At 36.5% G+C, this 26,410-nt stretch overlaps 2 protein-coding genes across 6 annotated transcripts; both read left to right on the top strand.

The window, feature by feature from the left end:
• The first annotated feature begins 2,073 nt into the window (after nt 1-2,073).
• Nucleotides 2,074-13,723, top strand: LOC127860096 (uncharacterized). Of its 5 annotated transcripts, XM_052397905.1 has the most exons (4): nt 2,303-2,422; nt 2,680-2,802; nt 8,424-8,996; nt 9,784-13,723. In XM_052397905.1, exons 3-4 carry the CDS (start codon nt 8,426-8,428, stop codon nt 12,786-12,788), a joined length of 3,576 nt encoding a protein of 1,191 aa, XP_052253865.1. In that variant the 5' UTR covers nt 2,303-2,422; nt 2,680-2,802; nt 8,424-8,425; the 3' UTR covers nt 12,789-13,723. The 5 variants fall into 5 exon arrangements, with proteins under 5 accessions (XP_052253869.1, XP_052253867.1, XP_052253865.1 ...); XM_052397909.1 differs by lacking the exons at nt 2,303-2,422; nt 2,680-2,802 and adding an exon at nt 2,074-2,204; XM_052397907.1 differs by lacking the exon at nt 2,680-2,802 and having other exon boundaries at nt 2,297-2,422.
• An 883-nt stretch (nt 13,724-14,606) lies between these two features.
• Nucleotides 14,607-26,094, top strand: LOC127860097 (NADH dehydrogenase [ubiquinone] 1 alpha subcomplex subunit 8-like). Its single transcript, XM_052397910.1, has 3 exons — nt 14,607-14,798; nt 21,622-21,794; nt 25,486-26,094. The coding sequence occupies exons 1-3, from the start codon at nt 14,673-14,675 to the stop codon at nt 25,694-25,696; spliced, it is 510 nt and encodes a 169-aa protein (XP_052253870.1). The 5' UTR covers nt 14,607-14,672; the 3' UTR covers nt 25,697-26,094.
• Nucleotides 26,095-26,410: the final 316 nt, after the last annotated feature.

Genomic DNA, 26,410 nt, shown 5'->3' with positions numbered 1-26,410 from the left:
TATGATTCGATAAGTCATTATCTAAAAGACTCTCATCAGTAGCCGCCCCCTTCGCTTGTCATTTTGTTCAGTTTTGGTCTCAATATATAACATGATGTTTTACACAAAAATATTATTTATTATTTGAGACTATCAAAATTGATTTGATTGTATAGGCTGCGCCACATTGGATAATTGTCGGTGATTGAGTTCAATAGGTTTGGTCATGCGAGACGAATTGTCAGTGATCTCGGGCGTTGGTATAAACCGGTTTTCGATGACATGTCAACTAAATTCAAATAAATCCATTCCAACAATGCAATGAAAAAACTTTTTTGAGTAATAACTTATTTTTTTATTTTCTATTTCAACAAACTACCATACTTGCTCGTTTGCCTGAAGTCCACACACTTAATATATCAATTAAATTTATTTTGTGAAGGCCCATAACTAAAATTATTCCATTTTTAACTCCATCTATATGTGTGTGTATTTCCATCTATTCATTATTTGTTAACCCACTCTTATTGAAACTTTGCCAGAAAATTTGTTCAAATAATATCTTGGTTTAGTTCAAAATGCCTGCGGTCTCTTAAAAACATGGCTGCCAGCGGGCGGAGCAGTTTGTTTCATATGACTGTATTTAAACCCTATTTACTTTCTAGAAGTCATATTTGTAGCTCACCTAAGCAATGTGAGCTTTTGTGATTGCCTTTTGGCTAGTCTTTTATCAAGCATTGTCCTTCGTCAACACTTTCCCTTTGAACACTCTAGAATCCACATTTATTGCCACATTTTCATTAAACTTGCTCACAACATTTGTCTAGATGAAATCGAGGCCAAGTTTCTGACGGACTCATATGGTATTTTAAACCTGGTCACTAAGTCAAATAGAATACAAATTGTCCGAAGACTCTAGAAGCCACATGCATTGCTCAATCTTCAATAAATATGTTCCGATATCTCAGCCGAGTTTGAAAATGGTTCAGTTCCCTTAAAATCACGCCACCAGTGGGCAGGGCGGTATTCCTTATATGACTTCAGTTAAATATTGTGAACACAAGATATCACATTTAATCAATCATCATGAAACTTGCTGAGAACTTTTGTCCCAATGATATCTGATTTCCAAAATGGATCTGGTCGTTAAATAACATGCAGGGATTGAGGACAGTTTTCTTTTCATGTTATACCTTTTAAAACCTTGCAAATACTCGAAAAGTATTTTTTTCAATAATGAAACTTAACCAAAACATGTGTTGTAATATCTCGGCCGAGTTCAGAGATGTTTCCGGTCTGTTGAGAAAAAAACAACATGACTGCCAACGCCCATGACACTTTAAATGGCACTTTTTTGTTTGGTTAATCGTTGTAGTTTTAGCTACGTAATTGTTTTTCCTTAATATTGGTAGTTTTAGATAATCATAATATATCTCAGGAAGACGCCGTAAATAAATGAATAAATTTCCTTATAACATATCTTAAATGTATACGTATTTGCACAATGGCTAACATTCTATATGTCCGATTTTTTGTCTCAAATAGCCCTTGTCATTCACATGTGTGGTCACATAAGACTTTTTTGTTCCCTCTCATTATAACATATCATTCTTTGAACGTTTAACTGGCATGATTGTGTAAGTGTTTGTGAATGCCCACGGTGTATTACATGTGTAGACAAGGTTGGAAAAAATCTACTAAATATAAACCAAATAGACAAGGCTTTAATGCTAAGTGAGTGCTTTTGAAACAAAAAATATGTGAAAAGATTGCAAAACGATATTTGAAGTTATGTTCGGACCCACAATGCGATTTAAAGCGATACACATTGAAATCTGCTTGGAGCTTAACTTCTTAAGTTCTCATTACCTTTGGCGGCGTGCAAACGAAAGTATGAAAACAGATACTTATTTTTAGGAACAGTGGTATTCCTATTTATAAAAATCAGGTCAATATATACGAAAACATATTAAAGTACTGGCTACGGATTACACGTACCATATATAATGTGGGGTGAAATTAATTTAGAGCGTTAAAAGAATAGCGTTACTTCATAATAAGACTAACGAAGACGAAACTCCGCATTATCGTTAACTTTACAAAAACACCACCTATATTACAGTAAAAAATAGCATCGGCATGATCAGAATTTACTAGACTCCTATACCGAATATGACGATTGGAAAGCGTGCAAAAATAACACTGAAAATAGTACAGATATAAAGGTAAAGTGCTACCAAAACAAATATTAAGCCGTTTTGTTTTATTCTTTAGATGAACCCGTACCGTGTAAGTTAATAGTTAAAGGTTTTTACGAGCTAATCACATCAAAAGACTACGCGTACTTTCGTTTTTGTAATCATTTGATTATAAATAGTCGACTAATACGTATACCAGGTAACTATCGTGCCATTATGCAACTGAAAATGGAACTGATATATAGGTTAAGGGCTTTAATCACGATTATGATGTCGTAATATTTTATTTTTTTCGTAAATAATTACGTGCCAAGTTTAGTGTTGTTTAAATTCACGGTCGGATCTCGGTAATAAGAGTACGCTTACTTTCGGTTTGAAATCGGTTTTGAAACTGAGTTGATTGATGTCTATTTCGTGTAACCCGTATTTGTATCAATCTTCATCATTAAAATAAACCTACACGTGTCGCCAACCTGTCCAAGAATATTTGGTTAATAATTAGTTTCAGGCAAGAGGAAAATATACAACATATTGAAAAGTACATTCGAAAGTAGGTCAGCATTACAAAGACTTTCCAACGGATTGTGTCAGAAAAACAGGGGTAGGCCAAATGCCCAAAGTTGCTGTAAGACTCTTTTATTAAATGTTTGTGCCAATGCGTTTTTCTACATTGATTCAGAGCTAAAATAATCACTAAAAGTTCATATTTGGAAATTTGGGTACATGATTGATCTGTGCTGAAATGCCTTGGGGAAAATCCTGCATTTCTTGTGTTGCCATTATTAAAACTGTAGTTCATTTGTCGAGTAAATTAGCTGAATATTTTTCCCGCGAATATCAGTATGTAAAATCGATAGCTGTTTAGACTTTCTAAATGTGATGAAACTCTTTCTGCCCAGCTTGGTAGGAAAAACAGATTTCCTGTATTCTGTATATGAACATTTTATAAAATTTTAAGTATAATTGTTTTGTGGAAAAATATTTGTTCGACGATTTAATTTTCGTTTAAACAAACATAAATCTAACTTAACCATTAGCTATCGATAAACTCGATCACACTTTTCTTATTTTACATGTACATGTATTGGTAAAACAATGATCAGAGCGTAGCCTATCGACCGTACCTTCAGCTTAGCGGGGCGATTGTCGATACTATTAAATTGTGAAATAACGCTCTTATCTTTGTGTATTGAAAGCATTACTGAAGTGTACTACTCGAGTCGAGAAATCAAAAGACCTATAAAGGACTTTGAGAAATCGAACGCGGAATTCAATAATGTACATAAAATATAGGTATATACAGTATATACTACGCGTAAAGAATGTTTAGAATACAATTACTGCTGTCGAAATAATTGTGTGATTTAATTTATACATTATAAAGTAGGTTGAGATTGTCGTATCAACCGTGAATTTGTGTCCGTGCTTCGGTAAACATACAAGATGTATTACGAGTAATAGTTTCATAACATATTATTGAACGAGCTAAATTTGTGTGTGTTCATCCCAATCATATGTGCATATTACTTACCTATGCCTTTTTAAGAGTAAAACGTGTATAATACATACAATAATTAGACGAATGCAAGCGAGTGTTAGATGTTTTTTCGTTTGATATTAACTGAAGAACAATACGAGCTGTTTCACCAAATACATGTTACAAAGAACTGCTATACGTGACTGTACTTTTCAACAACATAAAACATTATGATGTACGTTCGTATTGCATTATAGAATGTTGTTTTGCAAATCGGTTTATTTTTTTTTTTAAATAAATAGCTCACTTAGCTGTTCATTATTTAAGTGTGTAGTGTTCTGAAAACTATATCATGTTCTTCCGTATACTGTTAAAATAAAGTGTATGCATTATGTAAATGCAATAAACAGAATTTTGATATACAAGTTTTATATTGGGTTTCGTTGTTCTTCACTTTGTATTGCATCTTCTAGTATATTATTGAATGCCGTGTCCAATTTGTATGCAGTTCTGTAAATAAGTGTCTATCATATAATATATATCAGTATTGTGTGATGTTATATTATACAAGTATTTGCTCTTACTGCATTTAGGCAGTGAAAGTCCAATGTAGTGTAAGTTACATTGCTGCTTAGTGTCCCCGAACGGTGTGATTAAGGGCCTATAAATGAATATTTACAGAGAACTCAGTAATATATCATAGCAATGAATTTATATTTCAAAGAAAACTTCCTTTTCCTATTATCAAGCGTCAGACACAACGCAAACACGAGCCTCAAAATTATGTCATAAAATTGTGTTTGATAACAGTCTTATGAAGCGTGTATTCTCTTGTTCAAAATCGTGTTAGACAAATGTTTAAGCCAGGTATGTGTAGTAACGGTATCCGCAACTCCATGCATAAATCCAATAACGGCGAAAATATGCTGTCGTGGCTGATATCCAGTCAGATAAGCCGATAATTATTGATTTTATCGATAACGCGTAATAGCTTCACGTTGTTAACCGAGATGATAGTTTACCTTGGTAATTTAAATCCCGATGGTCACGTCATTTGTTATTCAATATTTAAATGTTACCCATTTTAGAAAGCTGAAATGTTGCTCTTTCTAAACATCTAATTTATATGTCAATGCATAACAAATTAAAAAAAGATATGACGAGTTAAACACAACGTAATTACGGTTTGTCTTCCAACTGCGGCTGAGTTTCGGGTAAAAAATATCGTCACATTTACTGTAAATATATATTATTTCTCTGTCATTTTAGTCAGAAATTTAACAAATAACATTCATTAGAAAGCTTATACATTGGCGTTTTTCTGTTATTTTCAATTGTTTATTTGAACTATTCAATTTATTGCGCCGAGTTAAAACCAACAGTACTAGCAGCCGCGGTCGATTTAAGCGGCTGCGAGACGCGATGCCCGTTTAATAACGGTGATTTAAACATATTTTTTTACATAACGAAAGACGTCTGATGCACTTTTTTCGTTTTCGGATTCAGACTAGTGCGCATGCGCGAGCATTGCGCGACAGCATGTTTGGCTTAAAATCGAGTTGCGGATACCTCTAATACACATACCTGGTTTAAGCGAAGAGCCTTGTGAGTCAGTCGAATATAATCCATTTTAAGGGACATGATTTTCGAATTTTTGAAAAATGCCATTTTATATTAACAAACAAGTATATAGTGTTTTGAATAGTCTCAACAAGTTATTACATCTAGAACAACTGAGTATTCTTTAGGCGATAAGAAGATAAATTATTCTGTGGTATCAAAGAAATGCATATTAATTTATTGATAAGCCCTTCTGTTTCTTCATTGAACTAGGCACTATTCTAGTAAGCTAATGATTGGGAATGTTGCATTTGTTCTTTATATCATTACCCTATTTTAAAGAAGATAGTAGATATAATTACCTTAACAAATGCCATGTGTACGATGTTGAACAACATCACAACACCAATACGAGAAATGAACGTTCCGGATAAGCTTACATACACTTTAAGCATACTGTTGACACTGCATTAAAGTGTGTTAAAATACCATTAAAATATATGTATACATCTTCATTCTGAATACCCTGGTTCAAAGATCTATAAATAGACATCTGTAAATCTTTGCGTGGTTTAACATGCCTTGTAAAATAAATTCAAAATGTTTGTTACGCGAAGAAGCCAGTCAAAGATCTATACATATACATGTTTATTTACAGATCCAAGAGAGGTCATTTAACCTTCTCAACCTGGACGTAGGCATAACTGTGCATTGATGCGTCATACTTTTCGCATATTTTCTAATTTGTTTTGTTGCATGTGTTTATTTCATGGCTAAACTAGTCGTTGTCGTCTGCCGTTAAATCAAAATTCAAATCTATTTTTACATCACCGTACTTTCAGCTCACGTGACTAATCGAGCCAATAGAGTATCGACCACAATGAATGTGCATGCGAGCGATCTCGCGTTAAATATTGTGTTCCTTTATCGCTTATATCTAATGTTATTTCCTGAAGTGGAAAATGAACACTTTAAATCAGTACCTGGCCATATCTAACATAAATTGGTTGAGCTTTACATATAAAACTTAAACATTAATCTTTTTTCCTATTGAAGTATTAGAAATGCACAGTAGGGTTATATTCCAATGCCATTGTTTAAACCGAAAGTAAAGAAGTAGTTCCGCATACTATAGAGTTTAAATAATAAAGAAATATATTATTATCCATATTAATATATTCATATTATTATTCAGTTTTAAAAAAACAAGAGACATTATATAAACATTTACATAGTTATTGCAGTTGCAGATCCATCTATATTAAAGGAAACTTCGCGTTGTAAACTATAAACAGACTAAAAATAGCATTATTTACATCCGGTTAAATGCAATGTGGGAAATTCGCCATTTGCTACGTACGAAACGGACTGAAATCGCTGTCCTGTTTTATCAACAGTGACATATAGGTAAGCTTGTTTTTCCGCTCACATCATACATGTCATCTCATTCAATTGTATTAGATAGTATTTAATGTGTGTATCGATTCTAATTGGCCTCTACAATTAGCGACGATACGTAGAAAAAGTGTTCATTTTTAACCCTCGACTTATAGCTATGACGTACTATCACGTGATTTACATACGTTTTTTTTAGATCATATTTTCGGGCGTTTCAGATTTCGGATGATGCTTTATTGTTGTTAGTTATACAACAACATAAGTTTATTTTAGTGCATATTGTAATGTCAAGGTGTAGTTTGTTAAAGTGACAGTTTGTTTGCAAGAAGCAATGAATTGAAAACAGGTAAATGATAAATGGCGAAAATTAAAACCGAGGGTGTGGTGTCTGCAACAATAGCTATGGAATATTACAGTTCCTCATCTCTTGAGTATGTGCACAATTTAAGCATACAGTAGTGTTTTAATAATATTATTTGAAATCGTAAAATGTCAAATATTACTTCGATTGTCTTTACTTCACGATAGTTTCCCACATGAACTAAAAGTATTTTTCCAGCTCTGTTTATCCGAAACAGAACAAGATAATTATACGCCCGAATCGTTTATTGTAATCTTGTTGGGCCTTTTGTATTTCATAAACCTTTCGCTTCAGATGCGATGCGTTTGTATATGTATTTTAAATACCAATACTAGCTTTAATGTAGATAATATTAATTATTAATCAAGATCAGTAATGGGTTTAGACTCTTTCTGATATAATATGTCTTTTTCGTAAACTGTTTCAGCGCTGGATTTAGTGACATGCACAAATATAAAAGTGGATGATTGATTGATATGTTTAAATTAACTGCAATTCGGTAACACTGTCACTTTTGGTGTTCAATTTCTGTAAATGACGTTAACACAGTCCCGACATTGACATGCATTCGCTTTATTGTTGAATGAAAGTTTGTCAGGCGTATTGTATCACGTGTATTATTTTGACAATTTAAATGACACAATGAAAATGCATTATTATGGGATTCCACAAATAGAGATGTAAATAGATGCTCATATCGTTTTTATGCCAGCAGTCCCGGATTACCAATAATGCAGAGTAAGCAACTGCCTATGGGACCCATGAAACCGTGATGAAAGAATGTTTGTTACACTATATTATACCTACATAGCCTAATCAAATGACTTGACATTGTTAATTATTTCATATCGATGTTGTGTTCAGATTAAAGGCTTGACATTGTCTTTCCAAGTGACAATCTAGGATTTGAAAAATCGATTTGTTTTGGTGTGATCTCATTTTTTTCAAGATGTGCATTAGAGGGATCACAGGTAAATAAACATACTACAGCGATTGTTTTATTTCACTTGGCACTTGTATGCAAATTTAAACGAGTGAAATTGACCGTGCACTGGCGTTCTAGTAGGCACTAGGCCGACAAGGGGCTTGGGGCGTTGGCCTCAAAATGTTACTTAATGCAAAATGGTGTGGTGACAAAAGTGAAAACACGCTTTTATCACAGTTCGGCTGTTGTTTGTCATTTACGTTATTGGATCGAATCGACGTATGTTTTGACTCTTAACCTGATAGTGATATCTGTTGTATATAAGTGATTTTTCATTACGGCATATTGTTGATGTTGCTAAAAAAATAAAACCAACAACAAATGAACAGTGTTTAATGGCGAAATCTGCACATGTAAAAATGAACTTATTAAGTAATGTATTCAAGTTATGTTCGCTGTAAAAAGGTTAATACACGTGCATGATTGTTATTAGACACATACGCTCTTTATGATTATGCATTTCAGATATGTCCGCATTTGAAGGCGACTTGAAGATAGGGGCCGTATTCTCGCTGGCAAGTCCCGAGAAGGACGAGACTGAGGTCACATTCGAGATCGCCGGGCCGAAAGAGGGCGTCACTATGGTGACCTACAATAACAACAGTAATGATAGCAATGACGAGACGCCTACCGTTGGCGACAATATGACGACACTGGGGAACGAGATTACGTCATTCGTTAACAACATGACGTCATCAGTGATGTCAACGAACGCAAAAGAAGCTTCAAATGACTCTCGGATCCCAGAAACAGAGTCTGTTCCGCTAGCTGAGGCCCAGACGTTTACGAAGGAAAAGAAAAACGACGAGATTACTCCGACGTTGTCGACGTTGCTACGAAAGCCGGTAAAGGCGCCGTTTATTGGCGTCAATTTTGCCGTCTCAACCGGATGCGAGGATGTTCATGCGCCTCCGTGTCTCCTTAAGGAAAGCGTCAAAACGTTTTCGTACGAGGATTTCGCGGGGAATCTTGAAAGCATCGCTCCGCCAGTTTTGCATCCGGAAGTGCTGGCGCTCACCAATTTAAAGGGCACAAAACGTAAGGCATAGTTTAAGGGCCTGAACTTTAAGCAGACAATGTGTGATTTAAGGTCATGGTCAATTAAGTATGATTTAACTAACGACTTAAAAGTTCACTTGAAATGGGCATTAAGGACCAATATGCTGCGAAATTAACGGGAATGCGAAAGATTGAAAAGAACATAATAATTAATATAATTATTTACATATGGTTATCATAGAGGTTGTTTCTTAGCAAGTGTTTGTACAAAAGTGGCTCGTTACTTAAATTTATCGTACGTTGTTTCATAAGTCGGGCGCCAGTGTCTTCTGAAACCAACTTTGGGCCTATAACTAATAGAAATCGCAAACAATACTACGAAATCCTTTCGATTTTATTATGATATACTATATATGTAATAACCTTATGGAAATGCTGTTCTGATGTCGGATTCGAGAATAAGTGTGTTGATTTATAGCTAAATTAACAACGACAATATTGTTATGTGTACATTAAAAAAAACAAATAAGCGAATATCTGGGTTATACCATACGTTATTTCGGCATACGAGCCACATGATGCTGATAAAACCGGGCTTGATGCATGTGCGTAAAGTGTCTCCCTAGATAAGCCTGTGCAGTCCTTCCGCTTTTGTTATATTTTAAGTTTAAAAGAAGTCTCTTCTAAGCGAAAATACAAATTAGGCCTTAATTGTCGTCACTGATGAGCTTGTGCGGATTACAAAGGCTAATCTGGGACGACACTTTAATCGTGTATGCATAAGCCCGGTTTTCTCAAAACGAAGCATATATATTCGCTTTTGCAGATAATGCTGACTCAAGTCCGTCGCCGGAAAAGAAGCGAAAGATCGATCCCTCTTACATCGTGCTCACTAGCATAGATCCCTGGCTGGGAACGCGGAGTAGCGTCCCCTGCATAGACTTCGCGCATGCGCAGAACGAATGCACTAACATGTGCAAGAAGATAAGCTTTAAACGTCGACTGGCGCGCGGCGATGACGTATTCAATGTTAAAACGCCGAGCAAGCAAAAGGATTACCAGGTGTATCTTGAGAAGTACGAGAAAGCTCAAGAGGTCAATGCACCTCAGAAACCTGGAATAGGAATATCGATCAAGGATCTTTTGAACAGACAGGATAAGGGAATACTGAGAGGGTCAAAGGGTCCGGCGAAGAGATACTCGAATCGGGTACGGAGAACCGTCGTTCATGTTCCTGTCGACTTTAAAACGTGGAATGCGACTCCGGAGCAAGCCAGATCGGTAATCATCGACGACGCGAAAAAAATGTTTGAAAACAGGGAGGAAGAACTTTTGGCGGAAAAACGAGCAAGAGAAAAAGTCTATGAACTTGAAACGCTTGGAAAATTAATTGAAATCAACCGGAAGGGGAAAAAACGGTTGAAGAAATTGAAGAAAGCCGTGAAGAAAAATACTGTTCCGACTGAAGGAACGATTAGCCTATGTGGCCGGGTAAGAAAGTCAAATCCGCGTTACAGTAGCTTTTTCGTGGATAACATTGAGGTGGAAGAGAAAGAAGTCATCGCAGACATGATGACAAAGATAAAGGCCGCGCGTGAAGTGTGTTCGAGGAAGTTTATCATGGAAGAAGAGCGGTACAGCAAAGAAGTCTTAAAGAATTCTAACCTGGAAGTGGCACGAAAACACAAACAGAAAATTGACATTGTTATTGAACGTGTTGACGAGGTCGAGCAACCCGAAGTAGCGGAAAGCAAGCCAACGAAAGGAAAAGAGAAACCCAAAGTAGGGGACAATAAGAGAGTGAAACATGGCAGGAAACGCGTTATTAAAAGTATCTGCAAGCGAAGGGAAGCGATGCGTAACGGAAATAGCGAGCCAAGCGTCTATGCCCAGAGCAGTAGTGAAAGAAAAGCGACGCCAGACGGTGTTCTCATACAAAACCTTCCTAATGAAAGCTCCTACGTGCGTAGCTTGCTGACAACAAAATCGTTTTCGCACGATCTTTCGCGAGTGAAATCCGAAACGCTAGATAGTGACGAGGTAAACAAACATGCGGCTACGTCATCAACCGCGATGACGCTACAAGTTCGAGTCAAATCGGAGCCAGTGGATAACGGTTACGAACAGGCGAATGACGCTCTTTTTGCAGAACAGTTCAAGAAATTTAAAGTGCCTGATAAGGTCAAGCAATTGTTCATTAATAAAACCCGGTTACAAATTCCGACGGCGTCTGCAGCTCCTCTTTCCGGCGCTGCCTCTGGTGGTGTAGATGTCATTCATCCTAGAGATTGGACTGCCCTCGAAACCTCAACGCAATACCCTGTGTTATCTCGACCCGTCGTCTCAACAACGTCCACAGAGACGCTTTCTCCTCCCAAGCCCTCAATCCGTGGCCGTCCGCAATCACCGTTGAATGAAATGTGGAAAAGCCAACAGACGGTCGCTGACCTGCTTCGAACGAAATTAGCATCTAAACCGCCGTTATCTCACGCCACACATACAATATCGAACATGTTACATAACAAACACCACTATCATGTGCCATCTCCGCCGGTGTCGGTGATTTTACCAAAACCCAACATGAGGCCGCAGGTGATGTTCATTCCGGTAACGACTACCGGGAAAATAGTCTCGAGCGGCGTGATTCGGGCACCCGTACATCCCCGCTTCCCGTTGACAGCTAGATCTTTAGTACCAGTGTCACTTAACGGCCAAAATGTGTCTTCGGGCGTTACCCGCCATGCGTCACCGGTGTTTAAAGTAGAAAATAATTTGAAGTCGTCCCCGCAGCCGCAGCAGAATGTGACCGTTGTGTACCCGATGCCCCAACCAAGTACACCAGTGCAGTCGGTGGCGAGTAACCGGGCCTCGTCCTTAACCTCCACTAGCACGCGGTCCACTGTGTTACTCACAACTAGCTCAGAGCCCAAAAAAGTATTAAAAGTATTCCCGCCGGTGCCGACAACCCATAAAACAAACGACGCAGGTGTTAAAACAGTTTCCGTTACTGGCTCAACGTGTTCAGTTACAGCTAACCCAGCTACACCCAATACCAATGCTAAATTCTATTTGCTGAAGGTCGACGGTAAGAATATTCTCATTCCGATGGCAACGGACGGCCCGCCCATGGCTTACGTCATAGACGGGGCTGCGTCTCTAAAGTCAAACGCGTCGACGTCAATTACGTCACCGATAGCGTCCGCCACTACGAGCATTACCCTATTCACGACAACGACAACAACCGTACCGTCTGTTGGTGCAAATAATAGGTTAGTGATTCAATCGACTGCGACGTCAAGCGTTGTCAACTCTCAAGGTCCGTCGCAAACAACGTTTACTCAAAAGGTTCAGACACCCAAAACATCGCAATCGGCATTACGTTATACAACTGTTGTGTCGACAAAACCGAATCAGACCAAGCCCTCTTTTGTTCCTATTACCAGCCATAACAACACAATCATGGTGCAGCTGCAGACTCTGTCCACGAAACCGCTGAATAAGAACTTGAATTATGTCGTCTCCCAGAAAACGTCAATTGGTGATGATTTAAAGAGAATAGCAGTGGCAACATCTGCAAATGAAACAATCTCAAATTCATCTCTTACGACCACTTCCAGCGGAGCTCACATTGCTCAAAACAAGACAGAAACGCACGAGTTTGGCGCCACGATGTCAACGTCTGACGTTAAAGAGAAACGCGACGTTATCGAGACGTCGCCGTTTTTGGTGGGTGTAACAGGGAGAGAAGAGCGACTGAGAAAACTTAAGGAACTGTTCAAAGAGAAACAGAAAGCTGTGGATGAAATTCGGCAACAAATAGGGATGTTGTGACGACATTTCGGACGTTTATATATTCGGATAAGCGGTTGAAAACTTCGCTTGCGTATGCAGGCCCAGAATTGTGTTCACATTTTTGTCGTTTATTATAAATTGTTTAAGTGAATAAGTATAGCGATAGATTTTTCATATGACGTAAATGTTAAAAAACCCTGTAAATAATTTATTATAATATGGGTCATATTTAAATGTTTAACTGCTTTTTAAGGCCCTGAACATTTTGGTGACTATATGAGTCGCATTCTGAGAAAACTGGGCTTAAGGCATGTACGTAAAGTGTCGTCCCAGATTAGCTTGAGCAGGCCGCACAGGCTAATTAGGGACGACACTTTCCGCATATAAGACATTTTTCGTTTGAATGAAGTCTCTTAGCAAAAATCCAGTTTAGGCGGAAAGTGTCGTCCATGATTAGCCTGTGCGGACTACACAGTCTAATCTGGGATGACACTTTACGCACATGCATTATGCCCAATTTTATCAGAACACAACTCATATTTACTTGTATTCTGACTATGTCATACCAACGCATATTAAAAGCTGAGGTACAATATAACACATTCGGCGAAATAAAACAACATCCGTGTATACATTAATCAATCATTAATCTTACCGTCAACCTTCAATAGTTTGATCTTGTTCTTTGTTCTTAGTGTTATTTGAATCATTTCCTATATGTCTTAAACAAATGAGATGCACTTTTGTTGTGCTAACCGTAGCAAGTCAATTTGGTGAACGATGTAAGAAGAGACAATGTCCCGGAACCTACATCGTTAAATTTCACGTCTGCAAATGTGTACTTTGAAATGACATTTTGAGGGCTGGTTTCGAAAATGTTGCATATTTTGTGAAATTATTAAGTAGATGCACGCACAACTGTTTTTAATCAACTTTAGTTTTTAATCGTATGACTAATAAAAATCATCTCATCATGTTATCTCATCATGTTATCTCATCATGTTAATATCTCAGAGTTATCAGCAGTGTCTGAAATTTTATTTCGCATACATGTTGTAAATGCAAATACATGTTTTACGAATGATAGATGTGTGGAAGTTAACTCCCCAGTCTGGGCGGGGAAATTTTTCATACTCGGGGTTCTCAGCCAACCTGGAAATCAGGGAACACCTGGAAAAATACTTTCACTTTTTCCAGTCAGGGAATTAGGGAAAAGTTCCTCAAATCAGGGAAAAAACAGGGAATTTTGTTTGGTAAGACTTTCCCGACTTGTGTCGAAAAGTCTATACAATTAAAACATCACATCGATTTATCTGCATAACTATGGTGGCTTTGTTGTATACATGTAGCTAAGTGTACTACATGTTTTAGTAAATACCTACTTCTTTCTCTCTGTTTATATAGCAGCCGTGAAACACCTTTATATATTTATTAAGGGTGTCTAGAACAAGAAATCGGTCGAAATTATAATCCTGGAAATTTTATTTTCCATCAGGGAAAAATCAGGGATTTTTTTCCATACAAGAAGCTGGGAACCCTGGTACTTTGTTACGAGTTTGTGTATGCCGACCGTTCTGAGCCCAACGTAAAAAATATTGCAGGGATAGATGGAGAAAAAAGCTAATCAAAAGAATTTCGGCCGGTTCAGGTTTGCATGTACATGAGACAAAAGTAAGGCGTGATTTTCACCGACAGTTAATGCATCGATAAAATGCTTAAAAGTTTTTAAACTAAATCCAACCGATTTTTGTATGCGATTTGATTCTGTTCCTCAGCTAAAAATTATGTAGTTAGTACAGTTGAGTCTGTTAAAGACTAGTGGATAGTCGACAACAACCGAATAATTCGTTCGAACAAAATTATAATCATTTAGTTAGAGTGACCTCCCTTTTATTTCTCCTTACAAAATTAATATTAACAATAATGCTTCCTCGGGAGGATTATATTCCCTCTATCGAGGAGCTGACAGTGCCAGAAGCGAAAGTCTCCAGCATTGTCCTGAAAGCGGCGAGTCTGTACATGGGAAAATACTGCGATAACCAGTACAAGGTGAGTCCTGTGTTAAAATTGGTGGGTGGGGAAAATAACTTCAACTTTAATTAAACAATTCGTAGGTCAATTCTCGTTTACATGTTAATTGAATTGTGTTATAAAAGAAGGTCACTTTATTTAAACTACCTCGTGTGCGACGTTTAAAGGGGCGTATTGGATTCGCTCTATTTTAGGGTTTATCTGACTTGTTTTAGTGTTTCAGGCGGTTAGCTCTTCGTGGGTTTCGTCTTCAATAATAACAACTACTAGTAAATACTCTAAATAAGTAACTCACATGGGCATCGACTGGATACCTTGTCAGGATGGCACAAATCGTCCTCTGCAGTACAAACTTCCAGGAAAACACTCGTTGACTACATGCCACTGATCCTCCTGGGAATACCTACCTCACGCACAGGCTAATCCTTCAGGGCAACACACACAGTCACAAGCTAATACTTACACGTCAGGCTCACATACACAGGCTCATATACACAGGCTAATACATACCAACACAGGCTCACACTTATGCTCCTGAAAATACTGAGCTGATTTAGCATTGTGACTTCTGATATTTAATCACCTAGTTGCAATAATCCAACTCCCAGCTACTAACCCTCTGGTTAAGTCTTTTGTCACATACACTCGCCTCCAGGAATCCTGGAATTGTGTGTACTTGCAGAATAATTATGCAAGTTTCAAACAGTAAACTTTACCAGAAAATGTCTATGTTTTTGCAATGGAAACCATCGAGATAATCTCAGTATGAAAATATGTAAGTTTATTGAACCCAAAAGAATATGCAACAAAGTATTGCGTGTGTTTACACTATGTGCAGGAATAATAACACTGTCATAACAATTTGTCATATTTCAAATAACACTGTATAAAATGCAAACTTACAACTTCCAGCATAAGACCACACCATCAGACACTTGATTGAAAAAAGTGCAGCATAATCTGTTATTTTCCTTTGCCAATCTTCAATTCTTAACTTTCACTTTCAGTTTGATAACATTTTTTTCAAGTTTTTGTTTTCAGCATTTCTCCACAACTGACATGCAAATTAATGTCAATTGCGACAGGTGTTGTATCTGCAATCATGTTTTTGGTTGATTTAACTCAATTTTATAAATACGTAAGACCTTTTTTTTTAGCATGGAGTTTTTCCTTTTACCATTAAGAACGTTAAGCTGGAGGTATGTAATCATAAAAGCTCAAAGCACTTGAGAATAGCAGGTTCATCGCCTTGAATTTAAAATGGACAAGATATTGTTTCATACCCATATATCCTTTCAATTGCAATTTATTATGCATGAAGAATCACATTATTTATAAAGTAAAAAGGCATACATGGTGTATAATATTGATTATTCTGTTGACACATATTTGCAACAATCATTAAGAATTTGAATTTGTGTTTATTCAGTTAACCTCTTATTTAGAACTGCTCATGTTCAAAGCTAAAGTTGGATCATTAATTTTTGTAGCTACTAAATCCATTTTGTGTTAGAAGTTAACTTGTTATCTAGCAAAGTGAAAGTAGCTATCTAATGGTATTGCTCTCCCCTTTTAAGGGTGATATCTGCATTCATGACAGGTTCAAGTGCAGAGCTCCAGATAAGATGCCTATCTGCGTATTTACGCATTGAAAAATATTTAATAAAAAAACACTTTAAAAATCAGCTCAGTACGTAAAATTACGTAAAACAAATCTTGGTACGTACTATTTTTGATCGATTATAGTTTGTAACCTGTTTAAACAATAATCCAATTGATTGTTTAGTGTAAGTTAATCTTTGAATCAAAAGTAAGTCAATCAAAAGAAAATGGTGGCCCATTGTGTTCTGGATTCGAAAAAGGGACGTTTCTAGCGAACAGCTGCTCCTGCATGAAGTAACTGCACATTACAATATGCCAATAGAAATAAATTTTGTGATGCTTCTAGAATTGTTAAAATAATTTTAAGCGATCTCATTGTTGAAGAATTTTAATTGCAAAATGACGCTTGTGTACTTTATGAATACTATACATGCATGCAAGAAAGACGCAATTAAAACAGAGATACAACACATGTATGTTGAATATTTTAAAGAAAGTCTGTTCATATCATCATTTAAAATTTATTAAATTTGCATTTATTAATAACAAATAATAATATTTCTAGATTAAACACGCCATGAACATGTACTATGTCAGTTTTCTATGGAAATGGAAAATACCCCTCAATATTCCTAAATACCCTTTATGGCTGAAACAAAGAAGTAAAATACCCTTTAACAATAATATCAGGGGGTCTAATACCTTTTAGACTAAATCCTTATCTGGAGCACTGTTCAAGTGTATATACATGTACATACATGTATATCTAACCTACTACAAAAATGACGTATTCCGATTGGCTTAGAGCGGCTACGTGCCCACTGCCCATGGTGTATTTTCATTACACCCCGAGTAATTTCCATACACCCCGAGTAATCGAGTAGTGGGTTGAGATATAATTGTTACACAGTTAGTAACTGATGGTGTATGGGATAAGCACCCTCAGTACTTTCATACCATACTCGAGCTTCTCTATTATGGTATGATATAACTGAGGGTGATTATCCCATACACCATCAGTTACTAACAGTGTAACTACTATTATGTCACTTTGTCTTGTAGCAGTTTATTTTGTGGTAGAGGATTTCATGAATGAAACGTGAACTAAACGCTCCTTTCACTCATAAAAACCTGTGGATTGCACCTGCCTTTATCCATTAACTCATTATTTGCCTTTTGAACATGTTATTTTCTACTTTGCAGCTTTGTCTCTTTTTTTACTAAATGACTGGTAAATTTCTCGTTCAGAACACCTTATAACATGTAGTCCTCTCAGGACTACAATTTTTGTTTATATATATATATATTGTGGTTAATTATGGCAAAATAAAGGGAAATGTATGGAAACAGTTTGTAATTGTTCAATTTTATGCTGATATCTTCGCAGTTTCAATATAATATTTTTTACAGGAGCGTTAAAAATAGACCGCTTAATGTTTGCTATTTGTGCAATATGACAAAGGCTATACTCGCCCCATTTTCTGCACATTTATTTTGTGCTTGTCAGAAACTTGTCTGGAAGCAAATTGGCGACTCTTAATACAATTTAATGCAGTAATCATTTCCCACTCAGACACAGCGTGAAAATGGCAAACAGCATAAAACCAGAACAGCCTGTAAGTAATTCGCAGTCTGTTTAGTTTTTATGCTGTTTGCTGCTCATCAATATCTAAGGTTTGGAAATGAAGCCTTTTAAACTTGAATATATTAAGAAAGAACTTGTAAAATAAATTTGATTATTCTAAAGGACTTCAAATGCATCAAAGTCAGGGCTCGAATTTAACTTTTCTTTCTACTAGCAAAACATTGCGAGCAGCTTAAATACCAGCTCGCAAAATCAAAAAACATTCTCGCAAATTTTGCTGGAAACATAAATAAAAGCAAGTTTGGACATTAGTTTAGTACTATTAAAACTAAATTAAATATGACATCAACCACAAGTTTTGGCGTTATATATGAAGTTCTTTTTCCCACTTTTTCACTATTTTCGTGGAAGAATTTAATTTCCGTTTTTTTTTTCTCTCAACTCAACGGTTAACTTTGCTTTATATTTCGTATTGTTATTTCAATCTGTGGGCAAAAAGAAACTAGTTATTTTTCGCTTTGGCGACATGACTGTTCAGGCTTTTTGTCTTTTATAATGAACATGTGTGGATAATCGACTGTTTCATTATATTTGTACCAATATCATCCGCATATATGTACTATAAGTATGCCAGTCTACAAACAAGGTGCGAGCTTCCGCATATGGGTATTCGGACGTTCTATTAATTGACCTGCGGTTTAGCATTGAGCGCATTTAGCAATATAACTCTTTTTTTTTCACTATTTCTTCACTCGCAAAAAATTCTAGTGGCTTCAAACTTAACTTGCAATCTGTATTTTTCATTCGCATTTTGCGAGTGTGCGAGTGTTAATTTCGAGCCCTGAAAGTGCGTTTCTGATATACTGCATTATTCAGAAGAGATAAGCAGATGATCAGAGTGGGTCCGGTTAACATTGATATAAGCTGCATGATGATGTGAAGTTGTAGCAACAAGGAGAGCAACTTTCAACAAATACATACAACCCTGTTAAAGTGTTTATGCTTCCTCATCAGTTACTGAATCCCAAGGAAACTAAACATAGAAATCTTATAAAATGATAACCCAAAACTGAAGCAATCATTCTCAGTGCTCCAGATAGGATTTAAAAAAGGGCGGTGGGTGGCTATTTTGTCAAAAAGGCACTTTTGATGCGCAGTATTTTGTCAAAAGGGCACTTTTATTAAGCACGCAGGCATATCGGGAATGCTCCCAGTTATATTATTCTCATTATTCTTAAAGGGACTGTCAACCACGACGATAAAGAAAAGTTGTAAAATACCGTATTTTTTTACAATTATTAGTTTATATTGATTGAAATATCACGACTGGTTTATTACATAACTTGAAAAAAGTTGATAAGTTTTCATATTTTCAGTATATTCGGTAATAAATTTTACTGGGTACGTCTACCAGGTAACTACCAGTTAACTATAAATAACGCCAGAAGATTGATCATCATCGTCATGTGGTAAACTCAGGAATGCAAATTGTGCATGCGTAGTGAATTGTATATACCCGGTATTATATATATAAAATGATCAATCTACTTGCGTTACTCATAGTGTGTATATCCTTATGTCACCTATTTTCGCGATGTACTTTCAATTTCACATTGCCATATTTTATTACCGAATATACTGAAAATATTAACTTTTTTCAAGTAATGTAATATGCCAATTGTGATATTTTAATCAATATAAACTAATAATTGTAAAAAAATACGGTATTTTATAACTTTTCTTTTTTCGTCATTCATGGTAGACAGTCCCTTGAAACACTGCAAATAAAATGTGTACAATCAGTCAATGAGGATACATTAATTTCAATGAAATAAAAGATTGATAAATTGAAATATTTTTTTTTTAAATAATAAACGGGCAGGGCGGGCCTTGAATGGGCAGTGTTGGGCTTCCTAAGGGCAGGGTGAGGCGCCCTCCCATTAAGGCCTAGCTGGAGCACTGAGTCTGTTTCAATATGGATATTAAGACTAACTAAGTCATCATGTATGGACAACAGGTCTTTTCCAATGATTTCTTTTAAGCACCAGGGAAAACACCCTCAGTTGGCAATGCAATAACTTTTTTATGTCCCCCAGTCTATACTGGGGAACATATTGTTTTGCCCTGTCTGTTGGTTTGTTTGTGTCAAACTTTAACAGTTGCCATAACTGTTGCAATATTGAAGATAGCAACTTATATTTGGCATGTATGTTTATCTCATGGAGCTGCACATTTTGAGTGGTGAAAGGTCAAGATCAAGGTCATCCTTCAAGGTCAAAGTCAAAATATATGGGGGCACATAGTGTTTCACAAACACATCTTGTTTTTTTTAATGTCATGACCTATATAAATTTCTACATAAATTCAGATAAAAAATCAAGCACATAATAACAATGTTTGGAAATTTAAGCACAGGGGAAGACATACACAGACTTGCAAAGTCAAGCAGGGGTTACCCAAGATTGTGAAATTCAAGCTTATTGGCATTCCTGATTTTCAAAAAGATCTCTTGTTACCGCAGTACTATATTTAATTTTTCAAATTATGCTGTGCACATTCTTTTCATGTGTAAAACATTCATCATTGTCAGGAGATATGAATGGCTTCATCCCAAAGTGTTTAAAAAAAAGTAAATTACAGTTTTTGTTTTAAACTGGGGGCAGTTGTACATTGTATAGTGGTAGGATGCTGGTCTAGGGATCGGAAGGTCCCTGGTTGGAATCCTGGATATACCTACTGGATTTTTCTGAGAAAAAAATTGATCACACGCTTGCTCCTCTCCACCCAGGTGTATAAATGGGTACCTGTGAGGGAAATAAGTCAATGTGCCGTGGCTGCCCTCTGCGCCATATGTAAACGGACAACTTAAATCCCAGTGATCGGGGGGTAAATGTCAAAGTCGATTGAATCATAGTTAGTAATCAGACTATAAAAGCATGCTTTTACCTTTTTTAACAAATCAAGTTATTAAAGATCTTGTTTGCCAAACTGTAGAATTCCTATATCACGATCCATAATTACTTTATTGTGAGACGGCTTTGGGCCCTTTTTTCACGCATTTTAATTTCCTGTGTAATCCAATATTCATAACTAAATCCAGTTTTTCCCAGATTTTTTTTTCAAAAATATGCTATGAAGTTTTATACCGATCCCGATACAATCAGTAGATCCCGCTAACCGGGATATATGAGAACTGTAGTGAATATATAGGATCTGGCACGAGTTGCCATATCATACCATATTTTATTAAATGAGTTCAGGAATTTTGTTAGTATTTAAAGCGAGCCTTTGGTGAGCTTACTAACGAATTACCTGGACGAGTTTAATAAAATATGGTATGATATGACAATGAGTGTCAGATATTTTTTATCACATGCTTTTAAATGAGCAAATTAAATAAACTTTTACGCAAACATAATGATAAATCCCGAATGTTGTTTACATTTCCTGACATCATTTGACGTTGCAACATCATTTCAGCAAAATATCAAAATGTGATTGGTCAATCGAACAAAAATAAGCCAATGAAAACGCTTAAAAAGTATATTACACATGTGTAAGATAAAAATATTTGTAATGGTTATATTACATGGGAAACAGGGTATTGCAGGTGATAATGATAAAGTGTAATTCAGAATGTTATATTGCTTGCAGGAGTATGCACTTTGCAAATCAGAACATGGTGATCCACGGCCTTGTCTTAACGAGGGAAAGGAAGTCACAAGGTGCAGCATAGACTTTCTGCGCAACGTTAAGAAGACTTGTAACGAAGACTTCACTGCCTTTTGGAACTGTCTGGACCACAGTTTGGACCAGAAATACAAGTAGTAAGTCTGTGCTATTTTTAGCTCGTCTGAGAAAAACCTGTTGTTGGTGAGCTTTTGTGATTTGCTTTTGTTAGTCGTGGATTGTGAACCATGTGTTGTGAACATTAAACATGTGAACACTTTACAGGCCACATTTATTGGCCATTGTAAATGAGACTTGGTCAGAACATTTGTCCCATGATACTTGGATTGTGTTTGAAAATGGTTATTTTTGAAAATCATCTATATCTTAACTCTTTACCACTTAGATACGTATTTTGACCCATTTGTAGTCCCTTTAATTAAGACTTCTTACTAGATTCTAGTTCATTTCCTACCCTTAAATATTGATAAACAGCAAACAGCATAAAACCTGAACAGACTGCGAGTTACTCATGGCACATTCTAGCTATTTTCACTTTGCTTCGCTTTGCGTCTGAGTGGGAAAGGGTTTAAAAGACTTGTAGAAGTGATTTTCTGAGGATCGTATATTTGATCCCTGGCCCGTCCATATAACATGTATGGTGACTAGTCATGAAGTCCTTTCCTTATAGCCATTCTCCCCATACCTCAGATTTTACTCCTTTCCCACTCAGAAGTGAAAATGGCTGTGTGCAAACTTTAAAACTAGAATCTAGTGAGACAGGTGTTTAATTAAATTAAACTTTCTAAGGGACTACAAGTGCGTCAAAATATGTATCTACATGCTAAAGGGTTTATAGCGCAGTTTAACAGTTACTGGCATAATTATGTGCACTTAGTTGTGGGAAACAATCTCATATAGACAACATGTGAGTTGGTTAACCCTTTACCACTTTAATAGATACGAATTTTGGCGTATTTGTAGTCCCTTAGAAAGTTACATTTATTTAAAGATTTTTCTTAATAGATTCAAGTTTTAAAGGCTTCATTTCCAACCCTTGGATACTGATGAGAAGCAAACAGCATAAAACCTGAACTTGCAGGCTGTTCTGGTTTTATGCTGTTAGCACATGGCCATTTTTAGCTCGACTATTATATATGAAATATATATAGTGGAGCTATCCTACTCACCCCGGTGTCGGCGTTCCCGTTAGCATTCCCGTTAGCGTTAGCGTGCAAATGTTAAAGTTTGAGTACTACCCCAAGTATTTCGGGATTTTCCTATGTTCTTTGACATATTGCTTTTATATTTTGCATACGTCTTTACCAACATGACCCCAATCTATAAACAAGAGCAGACAACTTTTTCAAGCATTTTGACAGAATTATGGCCCTTTTATACTTAAAGTATGCATATTATTGATAAATCTATGTTAAAGTTTGTGAACTACCCCAAATAATTCCTATGTCCTTTGACATATTGCTTTTATATTTTGCATATTTCTTTACCAAAATGATCCCAATCTATAAACAAGAGCAGACAACTGTATCAAGCATTTTGACAGAATTATGGCCCCTTTTATACTTAAAATATGCATATTATTGATAAATCTATGTTAAATTTGCGTAGTACCCCAAATATTTCCTATGTCCTTTGACATATTGCTTTCATATTTTGCATACTTCTTTACCAACATGATCCCAATATATAAACAAGAGCAGACAACTGTATCAAGCATTTTGACAGAATTATGGCCCCTTTTATACTTAGATAATTGAACATTTTTCTTAAATTGCCATAATTTCTTTATTTATTATCCCATTTGATTCATACTTTGACAAAACAACACTTACCTGACATACCACCATGCGCTCCACCCAAACCATCCCCTATGCCCCACCCCAGAATTCACCCCCCCCCCCCCCAAAAAAAAAAAAAAAAAAAAAAAAAAATATTTTTTTTTTCCTTATTTTTGAAAGATCATCTATTAAATGACCACACACCCACATTATAACCCCCCCCCCCCCTCCTCTCCATGATGGCTTAAGTTATACTGTCAAGCACTCGAATAGTCGAGAGCGCTGTCCTCTGACAGCTCTTGTTACTTTTCTTCTGAGTGGGAAAGAGTAAAAAGCCTAAATTTGTATAAACATTGTATATGATTTGATGCATGCATTTAAAGCTTTCATTTGATATAGTTGGGGCAAAGCCTTCCCTTGTTCTACTTGAATAAATTTATTATTAGCTCTGCTGTTTTCAGAGAAAACCCGAGGTATTGTCATAGCCAGCTTGTCGTGTCCGCCGTCCATGTCAAGGTTTGTAAAGGTTTTTATGCCCCCGGTAGAGTGGCATATAGCAGTTGAACTGTCCGTCAGTCAGTATGTCAGTCTGTCCTTCCGTCCGAAAAAACTTTAACATTGGCCATAACTTTTTAAATATTGAAGATAGCACCTTGATATTTGGCATGCATGTGTAACTCATGGAGCTGCACATTTTGAGTGGTAAAATTTCAAGGTTTACATCATCCTTCAAGGTCTAGGGTCAAAAAAACAAAGTCAAGGGAAGTAATAAGCTTTAAATGGAATAGTTATCTGACCTGCCCACGTATATATTTTTGTTAAATAAATCAAAGCAGCGCAGTAGGCGGCATTGTGTTTCTGACAAACACATTGTGGTAAAAGGTCAACGTCATCCTTTACGGTTTACGGTAAAAAATACAGATTTAAGGGAAGAAATAAGCTTTAAAAAGGGAGAAAATTATTCAATATTGAACATAGCCACTTTATATATTTGGCATGCATGTGTATCTCATGGAGCTGCACATTTTGAGTGGTGAATCTACAGTCACGGTAGTGGCTTTCATTAATTGCTACTAAAAATAGAGATTTGTTATGGACAATTATTTTCAAGGGAAGTAATTTATATAATTATAAATCTCATATTATATATTTCCTTACCAAGAATTGAAGTTCTTTTCACAGTTACTGTACAGATTTATTATTTTGATTATTTGTAACCCAAATGATTGATTTTTCAAAGTTTTTTTTTTAATGATATAATTATAATTTCTTTGATGTTCATTACATACCTGTGGACTTATGTCCATAGATACATGATTAACTCTGGCTATGATTTTATGAAAAAGAAAAATCAACTCTGGCTGTGATCTTTTTTAAAGCACAGGCCTTGGTTGTCAGTGATGTCTGACATGGTCAGACCCTCCGCCGCCCGGTTAGATTAGACAAAATTCAATGGAAGTAATAACCTTTAAAGGGAGATGATATCTATACCTGCCAAATGATTTTACACATCTCTTGTTAACATTTGCTCTAAAATCAAAGTCCTTCCACCTACAACTTTGAAACTTCATATGTAGATGCACCTTGACGAGTTCTACACGCCACACCCATTTTTGGGTCACTAGGTCAAAGGTCAAGGTCACTGACCTCTAAAAAAAAAAATTCTGCCAAGCTTTCGCAGCCGAGCGTGGCACCCGTTATGCGGTGCTCTTGTTTGTTTATTGCTCTCCCTGGAAAAACGTGGCTTAACACATGTGCATAAAGTCCTTACAGGTTTATCAGGGACAACACTTTTTGGTCTAAACTGGATTTTTAGCTCGGCGTTTTCAGAGGTATTGTCATAGCCAGCTGCACCTGTAGCCGAGCGTGGCACTCTTGTTGTTTAGAAGAGACTTCCTCTCAACAATCCTTGATTAGCCTGTGCACACTGCACAGGCTGATATGGGACAACACTTTATGCATATGCATGACGCCCCATTTTCCTAGAGCCAGACTCAGTTATCCAATATGATTACGGGTAGTTATGCCCATTTGACAACATCCATTTCAGCTGCAGGAAGTATGAACAGAAGCTCGATGTGTGCATGGCAGAAAAATTGAATGTGTTGAGACCCGAGCCTGGGTTCTACTCAAAGATCCGGATTCACGACACAGATCGCCCGAAGCCTGTGCGCGAGCCTTCGAGACCGCAACTGGAAACTCCTGCACCGTACGAGGGTCGTGTACCGAAAGCCCCTGCATACCCGGCTGGTGGAATTTAGTGCTTTTGTTGTTGTTGTAGTTATTAAGAGTAAAGGTTACATCAAGTAGGTGAAATATTGCCATACAGTGTATGAACTTGGGCATTTTGGTGTTTGTTGGTTTGATAAAAAAAAGGTGTTCATCTTAATTATAGAGATCAGAATAATCTTGGCACTATTAACTTACAAGCAGTAGAATTTCATGCAAATGTGATTCTTCACACTATAGTACAAATGATATAAAATAAAAGAACAGGAAAATAGTAAAAATGCACTTCTTAATTTTAATAAAAAGCATTATTCTAAGGAATGGATGGAGTTTCTAGTTGATGTGACAAAAATGTAATATTTTTTTTTTTAAGTGTGTCGAATTATTGGAGCGGTGAAGTGTTTGTAAATAAAAGATTACGAAAGAAGAAGTTAACATTTTTGTTGTTTTGTGTTTGTCTCTCTGTCAGAAGTCAGGAAAGGAGGGGAAGGTACATGTAGCTTGTGAAATTCAGTTCAAATGAGCCATGCTCTGTGAAAAGGGGGTTTAATGCATTTGCTTAAAGTGTTATTCCAGATAAGCCTGTCCAGTCTGCACAGGCTAATCAGGGAAGGCACTTTCTGCCTAAACCAGATTTTTGCTAAGGAGAGACTTTCTTAAATACGAAAAATATTATAAAAGCGGAAAGTGTCCTTACTGGTTAGCCTGTGCGGACTGCACAGACTAATCTGAGTGACACTTTACTC

The sequence above is a fragment of the Dreissena polymorpha genome, chromosome 15, assembly GCF_020536995.1.
Source record: "Dreissena polymorpha isolate Duluth1 chromosome 15, UMN_Dpol_1.0, whole genome shotgun sequence".
NCBI classification, from domain to species: Eukaryota; Metazoa; Mollusca; class Bivalvia; order Myida; family Dreissenidae; genus Dreissena; species Dreissena polymorpha.
The sequence above is the reverse complement of the archived record's forward strand: the minus strand, read 5'-3'. Positions and strand labels throughout refer to the sequence as shown.

Bases quoted from the DNA above. Each gene is read 5' to 3' on its own strand.
- LOC127860096 (XM_052397909.1), top strand. From the start codon at position 8,426: ATGTCCGCATTTGAAGGCGACTTGAAGATAGGGGCCGTATTCTCGCTG. The intron at 8,997-9,783 runs GTAAGGCATAGT...TCGCTTTTGCAG, and splicing joins CAATTTAAAGGGCACAAAAC to ATAATGCTGACTCAAGTCCG.
- LOC127860097 (XM_052397910.1), top strand. From the start codon at position 14,673: ATGCTTCCTCGGGAGGATTATATTCCCTCTATCGAGGAGCTGACAGTG. The intron at 14,799-21,621 runs GTGAGTCCTGTG...TATTGCTTGCAG, and splicing joins ACTGCGATAACCAGTACAAG to GAGTATGCACTTTGCAAATC. The intron at 21,795-25,485 runs GTAAGTCTGTGC...CATCCATTTCAG, and splicing joins TTGGACCAGAAATACAAGTA to CTGCAGGAAGTATGAACAGA.